This window comes from Pituophis catenifer, unplaced genomic scaffold (genome assembly GCF_029215685.1).
Source record: "Pituophis catenifer annectens isolate HBS135680 unplaced genomic scaffold, rPitCat1.0.hap2 SCAF_3, whole genome shotgun sequence".
NCBI classification, from domain to species: domain Eukaryota; kingdom Metazoa; phylum Chordata; class Lepidosauria; order Squamata; family Colubridae; genus Pituophis; species Pituophis catenifer.
The window spans coordinates 166429516-166444558 of record NW_027256883.1 but is presented as its reverse complement, the minus strand read 5'-3'; the positions used below and the strand labels follow the sequence as shown (position 1 = coordinate 166444558).

At 37.7% G+C, this 15043-nt stretch overlaps 1 protein-coding gene across 1 annotated transcript in view; it reads right to left on the bottom strand.

Annotated features, from left to right (window-relative positions):
* Positions 1 to 252: 252 nt before the first annotated feature.
* The window catches only part of HMGA1 (high mobility group AT-hook 1), a 30347-nt gene continuing 15556 nt past the window's right edge, over positions 253 to 15043 (bottom strand). Inside the window, exons 3-5 of the mRNA XM_070939708.1 lie at positions 12867 to 12950; positions 6974 to 7027; positions 253 to 1669 (exon numbers count right to left, since the gene is read on the bottom strand). Of these exons, the coding sequence (XP_070795809.1) occupies positions 1613 to 1669; positions 6974 to 7027; positions 12867 to 12950 (195 nt within the window). The 3' untranslated portion in view covers positions 253 to 1612. The remainder of the gene's footprint in view (positions 1670 to 6973; positions 7028 to 12866; positions 12951 to 15043) is intronic.

Sequence of the window (15043 nt, the reverse complement as noted above, 5' to 3'; positions counted from 1 at the left end):
ATGGTATAAAAGGAGTTGGTGAGAAGCATTCTGACCATTTTGCTTTCTGCTAAATTGTAACTAGGGAGTACTTACCATGAGGTCTCGAAATTCTTAGTATAGCTAATATACAGCTTTAAAAAAAATGCCCAATAGAAACAAATGGGTATGTTTTTTAAAAAAGCATAAAGAAAATCATATTTATACTTTCAGAAATTATTCATCATTTGGGGTTTCCACAGTAGAGCTTAGTATTTATAGCTGACTCTTAAAATAGTGCCCACTTTCACAGAAACTCCCTCTCCCCAATCATTCATCAGTCTGACAAATAAGAGCTTTTATCCCTCTTTAATAGCACAATAGTTTTAAAAGTCAACTGAAATGAAATTATCTATAGTGTAACATGTCAGTTCCAGAGAAAAACCAGACAGAACCTGTTGAAATAAAACTTTGTAATCAGTACAGCAGCAACAAACAGCAGCAATCTATGTTTTAAGAGAATGAAACTCAAAACGTATCCAGAGGTAGTTGTGAATGAAGAAGGAAAACCTTGACAGACAATATATATTGCAAAAACAACTGTCAACTGCTAACTGTGCTATTTCCAAAGGAGAAAAATCACAAACACCCAAAGAGAGACCACAAAGGGAGAGAATTTTGCCATCCTGCTTTCCTTGGTCATGGCAAAGTCTTGTTCAATATAATTTCTGTGCAGAATGACTGAGCACCAAGTGAAAAACATTTCAGTTGTAAGCTCCATTTGTGCACTGGCAGCTGGGGACAGATTGAGATGGAAAAATGGGGGGAAAAGGGGGGGGGGAGAAAAGGATCTCTGGTTATTGGGGAAAAGATGAGAATTTAGGTCAGATTCACCCCAAACACCTTAGCCTATGCATTTGTAACTGCTCTGGCCTTAAGGCAGCTGATTGGGGCAGGGCAGCATGTTGTCAACAAGAATACACAGACCATTGCAAAGCACTAGATTATTCTTGAACTACTGGAAATTGGGCAAAAAGGGCAGAATAACTTCCTCTCAATTATTCTTGCAAATACCTTACAGTAGGAAAAAATAATGTATCCATCCTTTTAATGTTGTGGCCTTTATCCCATTATACTCATTTCCCAGAAAAAAATAAAATCATCCCAATGCTCTCAAATCTTCCTCCTTGGCAAACTTGCTGCCAGTGCCAAGTTATCCTTTTGGAGAGTATTATGGTCTCTCTGAAGTGGAAATTAGGATTGATAAGGAAGAACTAGGCTGTCCACTCTTTTCAACATGAATAAGTAAGTGGTCACTATAAAGATTTATAAACCCCTTTCTCGATAAGGAGTGTTCTGGAGAAATAGATCAAAAAACAGATATAATACAGAACTACATGAATTGGTAGGCTAAACTCTTAACCCTGTCAAATGAGAGGGGAAAACAAAATATAAAGTTCTCCCATTAAACATTACACATCAAATATGATGGTTGATCTGTTTTACACTGTACCCTAGTGTTGCTGTTTTGACTGTGTGAACGTTGGAGAGATCAGGTCAGGAAAAGGGTGAGGATTCTTCGCTCTTTCCTCAGTCCCAGAACTTGACAAGAAATAGGAAAACTGAGCTGTGAGGTAGAATCAGTTGGCTATTCTCATTGTTCCTCTTCTGAAGATTCTTGGGAGATGTTGACCTCTTCTTCATCTTTCTCCTACACAGGAAGAAAATAGCATTGGCAAGATCTGCTGCTATATTGTTCTTGTTTTAAGACTAATCCTTATACTGTAGTAGGAGTGAGGAACACCATTCCTCATTGCTGCACAGAGGCAACTGATCCTCCCTCCTTATAGAGGGTGGAAATCAAAAGAACAACTTCAAGGAATGGCTTTGCTCTTCCCGTTGTAATGCAGACCAGTATGCCCTAGCAAAAACCTATTCCTTTGTTAGCATTCCTTTGTTGTATAATGTCATCATTGAAGCACTTACAAAATGAGAAACATCCAAGTTCTAGAGTGTTTGCTTTTGAAGTCTATTCCTATTACAGGTAATCCTTGATTTATGGTCACAATGGAGCCTAGAATTTCAATTGTAAGTTGTTGCAGTTGTAAGTCAAGGCATCACATGACTGGAATCAATTTGATGACCATTTCAACTTCAGTCTTAAAGCATGGTGGCATAAAACAATGTGATTAAGCGAACCACATTGTTAAATGAATCATGTGGTCATTAAACAAATCCATTCTTCCAAATGGGTGTTTTTTTGCTCAAAACTGGCAAAACATATTGCATCTGTGGTCACCTGACCATGGGACACTGCAACTGATTGGAAATGTGAGCAAATCGCTATGCATCCAAAATGCTATCATGTGCCTGGAGGGACATGCAATTTTAATTCTGAGGATGGGTCATAATGAGCTTTTTAAGAGCTTGCTATAACTTTGAATGATCGTTAAATGACCAGTTGTTAAGTTGAGGAAAGCTGTACTCCAGAACACAGGCAATTTATTTTGTAACTGATTGGGATCATACACTGAAACCATTCAATTTCACAGAATGCAGGACTCTGAAGTCATCTTAAAGATCATTAAGTTTAACCCTTTGTTCAGTGCCGGATTTCCCTAAACTATCTTAAGTGACCATCCAGTCTACATTTGAAAACTTCCAGCAAGGGGGAGTACATCACTGTTCTAGACAAACAGTTCGACTGCATATAATTTGTTCCCTTTGGAAATTCCTCCTAATGTTCAGAGTGAATATCCTTTCATTTAATTTCAACCCACTGATTTTCATTTTACTAGGATATCTGAAGTAGGTGTTTGATATATGTGTTCTGAAGTATGGTAGTCCTCAACTTACAGCCATTCATTTAGTGACTGTTCGAAGTGAAAAGTTACTTATGACTGTTTCACACTTACAACTGTTGCAGAAGCCCCACGATCATGTGATCAAAATTCATACGCTTGACAACTGGCATAGATTTATGACACTTGCAGTGTCCCAGGGTCATGTAATAACCTTTTGACAAACAAAAACAATGGAGAAGCCAGATTCATATAGCAACAACAACAACTTAACTGCAGGTTCATTTAACAACGGTGGCAAAAAAAGTGGTAAAATGGAGCAAAAACTAATTTAACAACTATCTTGTTTGGCAATGTAAATTTTGGGCTCAATTGTGGTGATAAGTTGAGGATTACCTGTATGCCTTTCCTCATAGAGCTTGTTTTCAGACTCTTTTATTCTGATAGGTCTTTTCTGAAGCTACTCCAGCTTTTTTGTGTCTCTGCCTAAGTGCAGGGCTTAGAACTGGACAAAAGTTATTCAAGAAAGACCTAACCAGCTTAACACACAATGGAACTAATGAAACAAACCTAATGAGCATATGGCTAGGAGGTCGGCATAAAATAATGTTCCCTTCAAACACCTAACAAAGGGAATTGCTTCAAACACAGAATTCATCTTGGACTTTTGAGCTGTCATATATTCAAGCTGCCACAAGAGGGACAGAGCCGCATTAAAAACGAAACAAAAAATGGGTCCAATGTTTAAGCTCCCTCTGCGGTCTCCCCTACCCAGCAAGTAAATTCCTAATATCCACACTCTTCTAGGCCTAAATAAACAACTGTTTGTATATGAGGGGAAACATTTCTTCCTGGAGGTCTCTCTGGCCTGCTCTTTTAAAAATAAAACAAATGCTATTGGAATGAGATGAGTCATGCTTGAGTGCATGTGTGACTCAGCAACCTTGACTTCCTTGCGTTTCATTCATAAAAACACACATTTAAACCACTGTGGAATGTGCCTGCCAAGTCTGTTCAGCAAGTTGTAGGACAAGAGAGATCATTTAGCAAAGGAAGGAAATAATCAACTCTACTTAACCTCTCTTTGCTAAAAGAAGACACACAGTAAAGGCTTCAGTTCCACTCAAGTCGGAAAAAGATTTAACAAGCTCAAAAGACGACGAGTGGAATGGATCATGAAACATTTGAAAATTTGCAATTTAAATGGAAATATTATTTCAGTGACATTTAATACATCCAGGTGATATTACAGATAGAGGCAGAGCAGATTAAATCCTAAATTAGTTAACAGTTCTTGGAAATAACCCAATGTCAGCGTTAGAGGAAATGACCATATTCTTTGGTTTACTATTTTAATTTTCATGAATTGCCCTGCTGCAGTGATCTTCAAAGAATACTTTATTATTGTCCTTTCCCACATACCCTGCTTCTAAGGAAGGGGCTTGAAAAATAACAGCATAATCTGTATATTTGAACTCATGTGTATTCTGGCTGAATATCAACGTTAGCAGAAAGGCAAGCATAATTAGCAAGTGTGACATTTTAGTAATAGTAATTGCTGCAGATAACATAAGGTTTCTTATTGCCAAACACCCAAGTTTTAAGAAATTAAGAACAAAATATGCAATTTATTACAATTTTTAAAAACTGTCTATGTCATGATTTAAAAGAAATGGTTTTTTAAAGTGGTCATTGCAAATCTGATTCCCCATTTTGGAAGGCTGCCTGTCTGCTTATTAAGAAAGCTTGCAATTAGCTGTTTCTGGCAAAGACTGCTCCTTATACTTTGACAGCTGGTGACAGATGTGAACTGCAAAGCCATCAGCCACTTCTGATATTCAGACCAATATGGAGTCAGCAGCATGTGCCACATTCTAAATTAATGGCACAACCTGTTTTGAATATTTTCAATTTGTTTGTAAAAATAAATGGGATTGTAACAAAAACATCTGTTATGTCACTAACTCCTTCAATAAATGCTCCTTTCAAGGGCTCTACCCAGCCTGGAATCTTCTGCAGATATAGTTTAGCTTATTTTAAAGGGAATCTATTCTCTTTATAGCTGGGCTACAAATGTAATGCCAACATCCAACATTCCTGGGCAAGACCCAGTAACACTGATATCTGCCTATGTTTTCTCCACAACTCACCTCATCCATGAGGTCCCAGATAAATTTCCTACAGAGACCTCAAGAATGGAAGGCTAGTATTGGCAATGTCATTCTGAATGCACCTGTGGATTTCTCTGACCTACATGTCGTTAAAATTGAGGAGGGAAATCCCCATCAAAATATATGGCAAGCATCGTATAAAGCAGATTATCAGCTTCCATTATTATGTTCATTTCTATGAATAGCTTAACTGGACATTCCCAAAAATAAAATAGAAAAATATGAATACTGTATCTGAACTGAAGAGAAACCAGAATAGTTGGAATCTGCAGCTCAGATCTGTGCCTGGAAACACGAAATCCTGCCTAGAAATAACGTAATAATAAACTGATAGACCACATCCTACGGGCTTAAAAGTGTGATAAAAAGCTTTTGTCTCAGTTTGTCTTGTGATAAATGACTGTTTTGTGACAAGCCATACGCAATGAAGTGCTCTTTGTGATTGGACAAACCTCTCCCTTGACAGCCATTTTGTGAATCCCACCCCCCCAAACAGAATATCAAAAATGTCCATTCTTTTGGAAATGATTGATTTACAATTATTCCTGAGCACGAATTTGTGATATTTGACAAACTGATTTGATAATTAATCTGATACAAAGTATATTTGGGTTCCGCATTTTAATTTAACACGATGTCCTCATTTCAATGTAGAATTTTATCTGGGCCCCTATAGGAAATTTAAAATGGCCACCTATAAGGTAAATCCCAACCTAGGTGAGTCACTGATTTAAAGGGACTTGCCAAATGTTTCTCCAAAGAACATAGCCTTTTGTGTTGTTGTAACGTTTATTATAAGATGTATAGAGATAAATGTTAAGAGGCGAGATATACTTCTATCTGCATGAAGAGGTATAATGGAACATAATCATTATCAAAAAGACAAAATAATCAGCAATTATAGCAAAGTCAGACAATCTTGCCTTGTGGTGTATAAAAGTAATGCTAAAGATGGAGCACATGATTTTATTAGAATCAACTGGAAAACCTTATTTTGAGGGGTAAATTCTTGAATGTAGACCAGAATCTCTTCAGGGATTATTAAAAAGAACAATTGCTTTAAGCAATCAAGGGCAGATGAAACAGACTGAAACTCACTCTGCAAGAATGCCATAGTGGCAACACCAAATCTGTGCTAGTTAACAGAACAAGCCACTTCCTGTTACTCACTTCAGGGCAAGAAGGAATAATTATAAACTGAAACACAACATGTATAAAATGTTGAAAAGATAGAATAAAAAAAATAAACCTCAGAAAATCTAAGCAATCAGATTTAGCTTTGATAAGCAACATACTCTTGAAATTTCCAATAAAGAAGCATTAAGTTTCTTTATGCTGAATCAATCATTTCCAGAAGACAGTTTCAAAAACTCATCAGATCCATAAGAGAATTGCATCTCAATGGATACTATTATAAAAAGATTCAAAAATTAGAATAAAACCAACAAAATGTTTCAGACCTCTTATCTGTCTTTATATCATAGCATTTTTTACCTGACATGGTAAACCTGCCTCCTGTTGAACATCTTGGTAAAGTGGCTATTGGAGAAGAGTCAAAAACACTGTCAACTCATATTCTGAGATGTTGGTACTAAAAGTTGGTGTTAGGGAATGATACCACCGATTTGTTCTTCAGACCTGGTCCCTATTCCTACATGCACCATTTCTATCACCAGGTGCAAGCCCTACCAGAGTAGGCCAAAAAGTGTTACATCTTTTCTGCCTAGTAATGGTGAAAAAAAATCTATGGTTATATTACATTTTACTAGTGGAAAAGCTAAGACACAGTTTATAAAAGGCTTGGGTCAGAAAATTCCATTAGCAAAATTCCAGATTTGTGAACAACAGCTTTATAAACAATACATAAACCTGAATATGACAAAATTAATTACATTCACCATATTCATCTCTCTTAATCCAATAATTTCCCCCATTCAGTGTAACCCACTGGTTGCAAACAGATTGAGATTCAAGAGGATAAGAGACTAAAATAACCTCTTCCTCCCCCCTTTATATAGATACCTCTTTTCAAAATCAACTTACTGTTTTTTTCGGTCGACCTCGAGGCTTCCTTCCAGGTGTTGTTACAGCAGCTTTCTGGAGAAGGAAGGCATAAAGATGATCTTTAAATGAAGACCAAAATTACAAGCTATTGCCATCCACAAGAAACTCAGATTGGTTTTAAGACTGGTTTGTATTCCTTTATTAAATAAATGGTTGTTGTGATATTGGAGTACTTTTGTTCAGGAGTCCCTGAAAACCAATACCAGTAGCAGTCAACGTTTCTTTTAAAATAATACATTTTAAAGGAAACCATTCATTTTAAAATAGACTGTCTCAACTTAGCATCTTCCAGATGTGTAGGATGAACTCCATTACCACAATTTGGGTGTGTGAGAATACCAGGACAAAGTTATAGAACCGGTGACCATTTGGTACAATTTTATATATGGTACTATACTATATAAATACTAGAGCTTCGGCTATTAAGCAATATAAGACTTTAAATAAATAAATAGATAACATATATCTGGAAGATACCTGGTTGGGGAAGGCTATAGTAGATCAAAGCAAGCAATCTGTATTTCTGCTTGAGTTCAGGCACTCCATTTTGGGTTTTTCCCCTTACAAAGTGAGATGTTCAACTTTGGAAATTACACTAGCAAACCTCAAGAACTACCGCCTAATTCAACATCAAACATATTTTACTGTATTAGCTAGTAAACTACAATTTATAATGAACAAAGAATGACTTAATAGATGTTATGAAAATATCAGCATTCCTGTATGTTATTCTTGATTATCTGGATGCACATTACAAAAAACATATTCAATGTATGAAATCAAAGTTACTTATGTAAAGGCACTCTAATGCTACAAATAAACTGGAAAACAATCCTTAAAATATTTCTGCTTTTAATTATATTAGAAACAACTTGCCATTAACACAAAGCAGCCAATAATGAAAGTGAAACAGAATAGTGTTGCTCAAGATAGTTCCTAACTATGATGTGAAATGTTTTTTCTTCATCTGAACACACATAATAATTTAATTTCTACAGCTGCTAAACTAAATAAACAAAACCTGAAATGTGGGTACCCAAATACCCAAGATGATCTCAAAAATTCTAAATTCTAAATTAACCTTATAATCTGAGGATGTGACTCATACACTTGAATACTTGGGTTGGCAAAAACCTTTTTCAGTTGGCCTTGGTCTTGTCTTTTGGCATCAGAGCCACTAATCCCTCCCTTGTTATTCTTCACCATCACTGCCACATTCAACAGGAGCCATCTGGGTTCTAGTACCATGACTCAGAGTATGCAGGATATGAGTCGTGTATTTTCAAGAGGTTTCAAACCAAATACAAATACAGAGTGTTCATGAAACCTTCTACAAATCTTTTTCCTACCCTGTTTCCCCCAAAATAAGACATCCCCTGATAATAAGCCCAATCAGGCTTTTGAGCACATGGCAATAAGGCCAAGCCTTATTAGTATTATGAGCCTTGGTAGTACAGTGGTTTAATGCACCCTGTTATTAACACAGCTGCCTGCAATTACTGCAGGTTTGAATCTTACCAGGCTCAAGGTTGACTCAGCCTTCCATCCTTTCTAAGGTAGGTTAAATGAGGACCCAGTTTGTGGGGGCAATAAGCTGACTTTGTATAAATATACAAAAGTATGAAGGCTATTGCTTAACGCATTGTAAGCCGCCCTGAGTCTCCGGAGAAGGGCGGCATATAAATCAAATTAAAAAAAAAAAAAAAAGCTTATTTCAGGGTTCAAAAAAATATAAGACAGGGTCTTATTTTCGGGGAAACACGGTACTAAAATTCTTCCCTAGCATTTTTATATGCTAGGCAGGGGTCAGGAAGAGGACCAACATCTGCCCTCTTACCATCATCTGACTGGCCTTTTAGATAGTTAGTAATCTGCCACGTCTTTGCTTTTAGTTACAGCATCCCAAAACATTCTTACCCTGTATACAACCCAGTCCCATTTTTCTGCTTTAATTGCAGTAAGGCAAACTCTGGATGTGTAGTTCAAAGCAGAAAGTTATTCAAGTGTCAAATTATCTCACATGCCAAACATCTCGTCTGAAACAGTTTCCAACACCAGATGAGGAACTAGCAGGATCACTTGGATACTGAAGTAGAAAAGTGCTTTGGGAAGTAGATCCATTATTTCCATGGCACCTCGTTGCAATCCCATTTAACTATACAGAGGCAGCTATAGGAGAAACTGTCAGACCAAGAGCAAAAGCTTGGTCATCACAATAACCTGTATTTACTGCAGAGCATGGTTAGTGTAAATTTGCCTTAACCTCTGTAATGGCTATTTTGGATTCAAAAGGCCCCAGGATCATACTTGGTCTGTATAGTAACAGCAAGTGTTAAAGAGCTGACTGCTAGGAGGAGGTTGCCCATTAACAAAGGCTAAAAAATATTCCCACATGATGCTGAGTTGTTGTACACTGTTGTTGTATGTGATTATATCTAATGTTTTCTCCAAATCACAGAATAGGCTCTGTATGGTCACTTCAGAACTAAGAACAGAACATTTGTAATTCATTTATTGGTAGGAACTGGAAGCACCTTTTTAATAAGGTCTTGTTCTTACTCTTGAAAAATAAAACACAATAGCTGCAGGGAGCCAGATGCATAACAAACAGAAGCAAATGTCTCCAGAACTTGGTACATGTTCTTTTCTTACTACATTTTATAATTTGAACAGATGGCGAGAGGCTTGGGCTAAACTAAGGTGTCCACTGAAATAACCTTGGCAGCTTGGCTGCCAAATCAGGATCAAGCATCTGTTGCTCCAAAGCATCTGGAACAATGAAGATTCTTTTTGGTATCTAGTTGAAAGACTTGGAGAGAGAGCGGGTGAAGAAAGACCATGCCCTATATGGCTCGGGCCTAGTATTTCTGATTACATACTGCATATGTAAACAGCTGCCAAGTCATCAGCTCTGGGATCATTTATTCATTTCCTTGCTTTATTCCCAACCTTCATTCAGTTTCAGCCATACAGCACCTGATAGATACATCAAGCCTTCATTCCTCACCAGCATGTGAATGGCACAGTCAATGTGCCATTAAGGACTGGCAGCTAAGAACAGAGGAAGCTAAGAGGCCTCCATATTCAGAGGGAAGGGAGAGAGAGAAGCTACCCAATCCAGTGAACTATAATCTTCCTTCTGTGTGAGTGAGAGGAACATATCCCTTTCTATTCTTTACAGATTTACAAACTCCAGCTGCTCGGAGACAGACTTGCACACACACATACACTCACAAGCAAATGTCACCAGCTGTCCAGCTAATTCAAGTATCTTTTACTCAAAATCCTAGATTTGGATGTCAATAGACATCCATTATTTGTTCTTCTTTCCCCATAAGCAAATAAATAAACATATGCATATTTACAAGCATAGCTTTTCTTTTGAAATAGTTTTTCAATATTCATACAATCATAAAACGTGTTATACAGATTATAAAGATCACTTAGTGAAGCCCTTGCTTAATGCAGGAATCCACTACTACGGCATCCCTCTGTTTGTGTTCTTACCATTAAGAAACTTTTTGTGATGTCTGCATTAAATTTGCTTCCTTGTAATCTAAAAATCACTTTTTCTATTATCTTCTAGTTCAACATTTAATAAGCCTACCCAATTTTTTTTTTAAACAGTGACAGCTGTAGATTTATATTTTGCTTTTCCTCCAGGAGCTCAAAGGACACACATAATGCTGCTTCTTATTTTTCTCCCAATAACAATCCTGTGAGATATGATGGACTGAGAATGCATGACAAGTCATTCAGTAAACTTCCATGGATGAGAGCGGATTAGGTCTCTCTATAGGCCTAGCACTGCATCTTTGATGGTTATTCAGGAGGTCCTCATTCAATAATCATTTGTTCAGTGACTGTTCAAACTTCAGCAGGCAACTCTTTTTTCCTGTCTGCTCCATGACTCAGGGGCCTTGCTTGATGGCCACCAACAGTAATGCAATTGTTGTTCAAAGTAGTCATGTGGGCATCTTGCTTAATAACCGCTTTGCTCAACAACCAAATTCTGGCCTCAACTATTGTTGTTAAGTGAGGAATACCAGATTGATGTAGCATTGAGACAACTGCTTTTTTCGCAGATTTCTCATGCTATTGGCTCATTCTCAGTTAACAGTTAATAAGAGCGGTGAGGAAATTTGGAGATCCTCAATACTGTTGTTTCTTAACATATGTATTCATATAGGTTTAAAGCAGATCTTATTTCAGAAAATCGTGTATCTGTCTTCTGAATATTTCACAGGATACTAGTAAAATTGATGAGGAAAACATATATAAGGCAGAATTCAATATCAATAGGAGGGTGCTCCTTCCCATCCATATTTACAAATTCTACCTTTCAAAAATTTTCCAAATACTAGGAGACTAGACTAGACAATATTAGGAGAATAGGACCCATAGGTCCTATTTTATTACCAGATGGAAAAACCAGACCTAGAATTCTTATATTCTTCTTGTGCTATCCAGTTTTATCCTAGAACCTTCAAAAATATCAAACTGATATGCATAAACAGATAAAGAATTGGAAAATGTTATATTTAAAAGAAAAACAAAACAAAACGGAAGATACAATAGTCCATTTGAGAAACAAATAAGAGAAAAGGTATAACTTTATAGAGTCAAAACTCATCTCTTATAATGATATGTAGAAATGACCTTGGGACAGAGGAAAAAGCTGCAGTTGGATAAAGGCATCTTAGCCAGCAGAAGAACATTTGAGTATAGCAAAATTCTCAGAAGCGATTCTCCCTAGATTTTTGGGCTGTAAAAGTGACAGGGGAGAATGTACTTTCATACTTGCAAGATTCTGTTGATGTAACTTACAAATGGAAGACCAAATATTTTTGGATGTGCTTCAACACTGGAGGTTTTAAAGAAGAGATTGGACAACCATTTGTCTGACATGCTATAGGGTTTTCAATTTGAACCAGGGGTTGGACTAGAAGACCTCCAAGGTCTCTTCCAATTCTTTTATTCCTGTTTGGATTACTTTGCAAGACTGATTTCAATCTTGCTAGTCTGAAAGTACATCCCCCCATTGCCTTCACAGCAGGGGTGAAATGTAAAATTTGTTACTACAGGTTCTGTGGGCATGGCTTGGTGCTGGTGGGCAATGTGACTGAGTGGGTGTGGCCAACTTTTTTTTTTTTAAACTTTTCAAAGTTTACATTTTTCGGCAAATGTAAAAAAATGCTTTGAAAAGGCTCTGCCGATCAGGCAACACAGCTGGGATCGTCACAGCCTTTTTAAAGCATTTTTTAAACCATCTCTTCCCCGGAAGAGGTTGCAGAAAAAAATGCTTTGAAAAGCCTCTGACGATCCCAGCTGAGCCGTGCGATCATCAGAGGCTTTTTTTTTTACTTTTAAAAGCATTTTTTCGGGGGAAGAAGTTGTAGAAAAAATGCTTTTAAAAGTAAAAAAAAAATGATCGTGCGGCTCAGCTGGGCATGGTGGTGGTGGTGGTGGTGGGGAGGGGTGGAGGGCGCAGGGATTTTTGCTACCGGTTCTCCGAACCACCCGCCGCCATCGCTACCAGATCGGGTGAGCTGGTCTGAACCGGGAGCATTTCACCCCTGCTTCACAGCCTAAAGAACTAGGAAGGATCACTTCTGAGAAGTTTGCTACACCTACATTTTTGTTGTGAGACTAAGCTGTCTCTTAACCAACCGTTGACCTGGCTGCAGCCCCCATGCTATTACAGTTCTTTACTGCAGATATTCTTCCATGGATGGCTATTTCTGTTGAAGCAATTCTCCAGATCAGTCTTAACAATCACTGTCAATTGGTACATGTGCATAAAAACAACAGGAAAGAGTTTACGTGATTGACTAGGATTTCCAATTCATTATCCAGCAGCCAGAATACCTACCCTTCCCTTTGAAGTGGCCTTGTTTTTGCTCCCCTTTGGTCTACCACGTGGTCTCTTGGGTACTGGTGCCTCACTGGGTTCTTGCTATAAACAAAGAGTATTACAATGAATGACAGAGAAATAAATGTAGTTAATGCTTGCACATTCTCTCAGGGCATTTTGCTCTGTACCCAGAAGCTACAATGAAAGAAATAAAAGAATACCACCAATACAGCCAATTTAAAAATTTGATATGCAGACACATTAATTTCTGATAGAGGTTCATAAAACAGACTATAGTGATTAAAATACAAGTTTCAAAGATGTAACACCATGACATATGTTTAGTAGTACAATATACATATTTTCCTTATACGCATTTTATCATATAATGGACACTGTTCAAGTGTTATATACTGTAGCTAGTGTTTCACATTTCCTGTAACATTCCACTTACAGCTGTAAACTAGACGACCCCATGACCCATTAGATCATCATTTCATAGATATTTCCTTACTCAAACACAGAAACAGAATGATGACAGGTGGGCAAAAAAGTGGGAGTGGGAGCGACTTCTGGCTTGCTGCTGGCTTCGCCACTGGGTTTCTTTATGGGAAGCTGCCAGTGAACCTTGACAATCTTCCTTACTCCCTATTCTTTCATTACTCTCTCCCTCCCGCTTTCCTATTCCTTTCCTTCTGTTCCTTCCTCTTACCTTGCTTCTTTTTCTCCCTCCTTCTTTCTTTTCCTCCCCCATTCATTTCTTTTCTTCTCTTCTCTTCCTCCCTTCCTGCTGGTTCCTTTTCCTTTCTTCCCTCCTTCTTTTTCCTCTCCCTCCTCTTATCTTTCTTTCTGTTCCTATCTCCCTTCTTCTTCCTTTTCTTCCTGTTCCTTTTATCTTCCCTCCCTTCCTCCTTCCTTCTTCACTTCCTTTTCTCCTTCTCTCCACCCTTTCTTTTCCTTTTCTTTTCTTTCCTTTCCTTTCCCTTCTCCACCAGGCTGGGTGGAGGATGGAACAAGGGAGCGTGGTGTGCTCCTATAGACTTGTTGAAAATGAGGATCACATAACCGTGACTGTGACAACACTGAAGCAGCAGTATTGAAGAACCCACAACTTCCCCAAATTTCATTGCCTCAGGAGAAATGGGTCCCAGCATTTTGCAAATTAGTCAACTTGACTCTTGACTGAAATTTTACCCTATAATGCACCGTTTCAACCAGTTAAATTACAGACACAAACATTTTAGTAGTATGTAGAAGCCAATGATCTAACACCATTAGCCTTTCTCCAAAAAGATTATCACACTGTACTACTTCAGGTAGATGGAAGAGGAGGTGATGTCAGTTGATACTTCACATCAGCAAAAAACCCTAGATTGGTCTGATCTTGATCTCTTTCATGTAGAAGTAAGAGTAATTTTATACACGTAGAAAGGATCAGGGTTCCCAAGACTTTGATCAGTGACTATAAATCCACAGCCCAGCCTCCCATTTGCAGTCCCTTGGCATTTTGACCAAATGTAACAAAAACCAGCAGAAAAATTACCAAATTTTGCTTGTTCAAGTTTGAACCATTTTTATTTGGGTTGGTGGGTTTAAGGATGGGAATGAAAACAGTTTGCAAGAAAGGCTTCCCAGTTTTAGTTTTACCCTTAAGTCCCTAAAATGCTAGAAAGAGCTCCTTCAAATTAGCTAGTCTTGTTCAATGACATTACTGTCACTAGAGAGCCTCATGTGATGCTTCATAACATGGGTGTCAAACTCGCGGTGTCACATTACCATTACATGATGTATCAAAACTATTTTTCCCTTTGTGGAGCTGGTTTGGGTGTGGCCTGTGTGTGATGCAGTCGGCCCACAGGCCACCATTTTGACACCCCTGCTCCATAACATTGGGAGGTGGACATGTGGTTCAAAGATCATTCCAGTTTAGATAGAAAGGATGAAAAATAATGGCACATATATTTGCTTCTGGTAAAATAGAAAATATACCATGAAGCTGTCATCCAAAATCAAAATTATACTTCAGTATCTTGGTTAAATAGTTATGTCTAGAATCCAGGCCTATATTTACCCAGATTATATGCTTTTAAGTTATACACATGGAAAGAAGTGTTAACTGACTCAACTATTAATAGTGTACTATTGGAAAACCTACTGAAAACCAGTTTTTCAAATGTACTATAGTGAGAATGTTA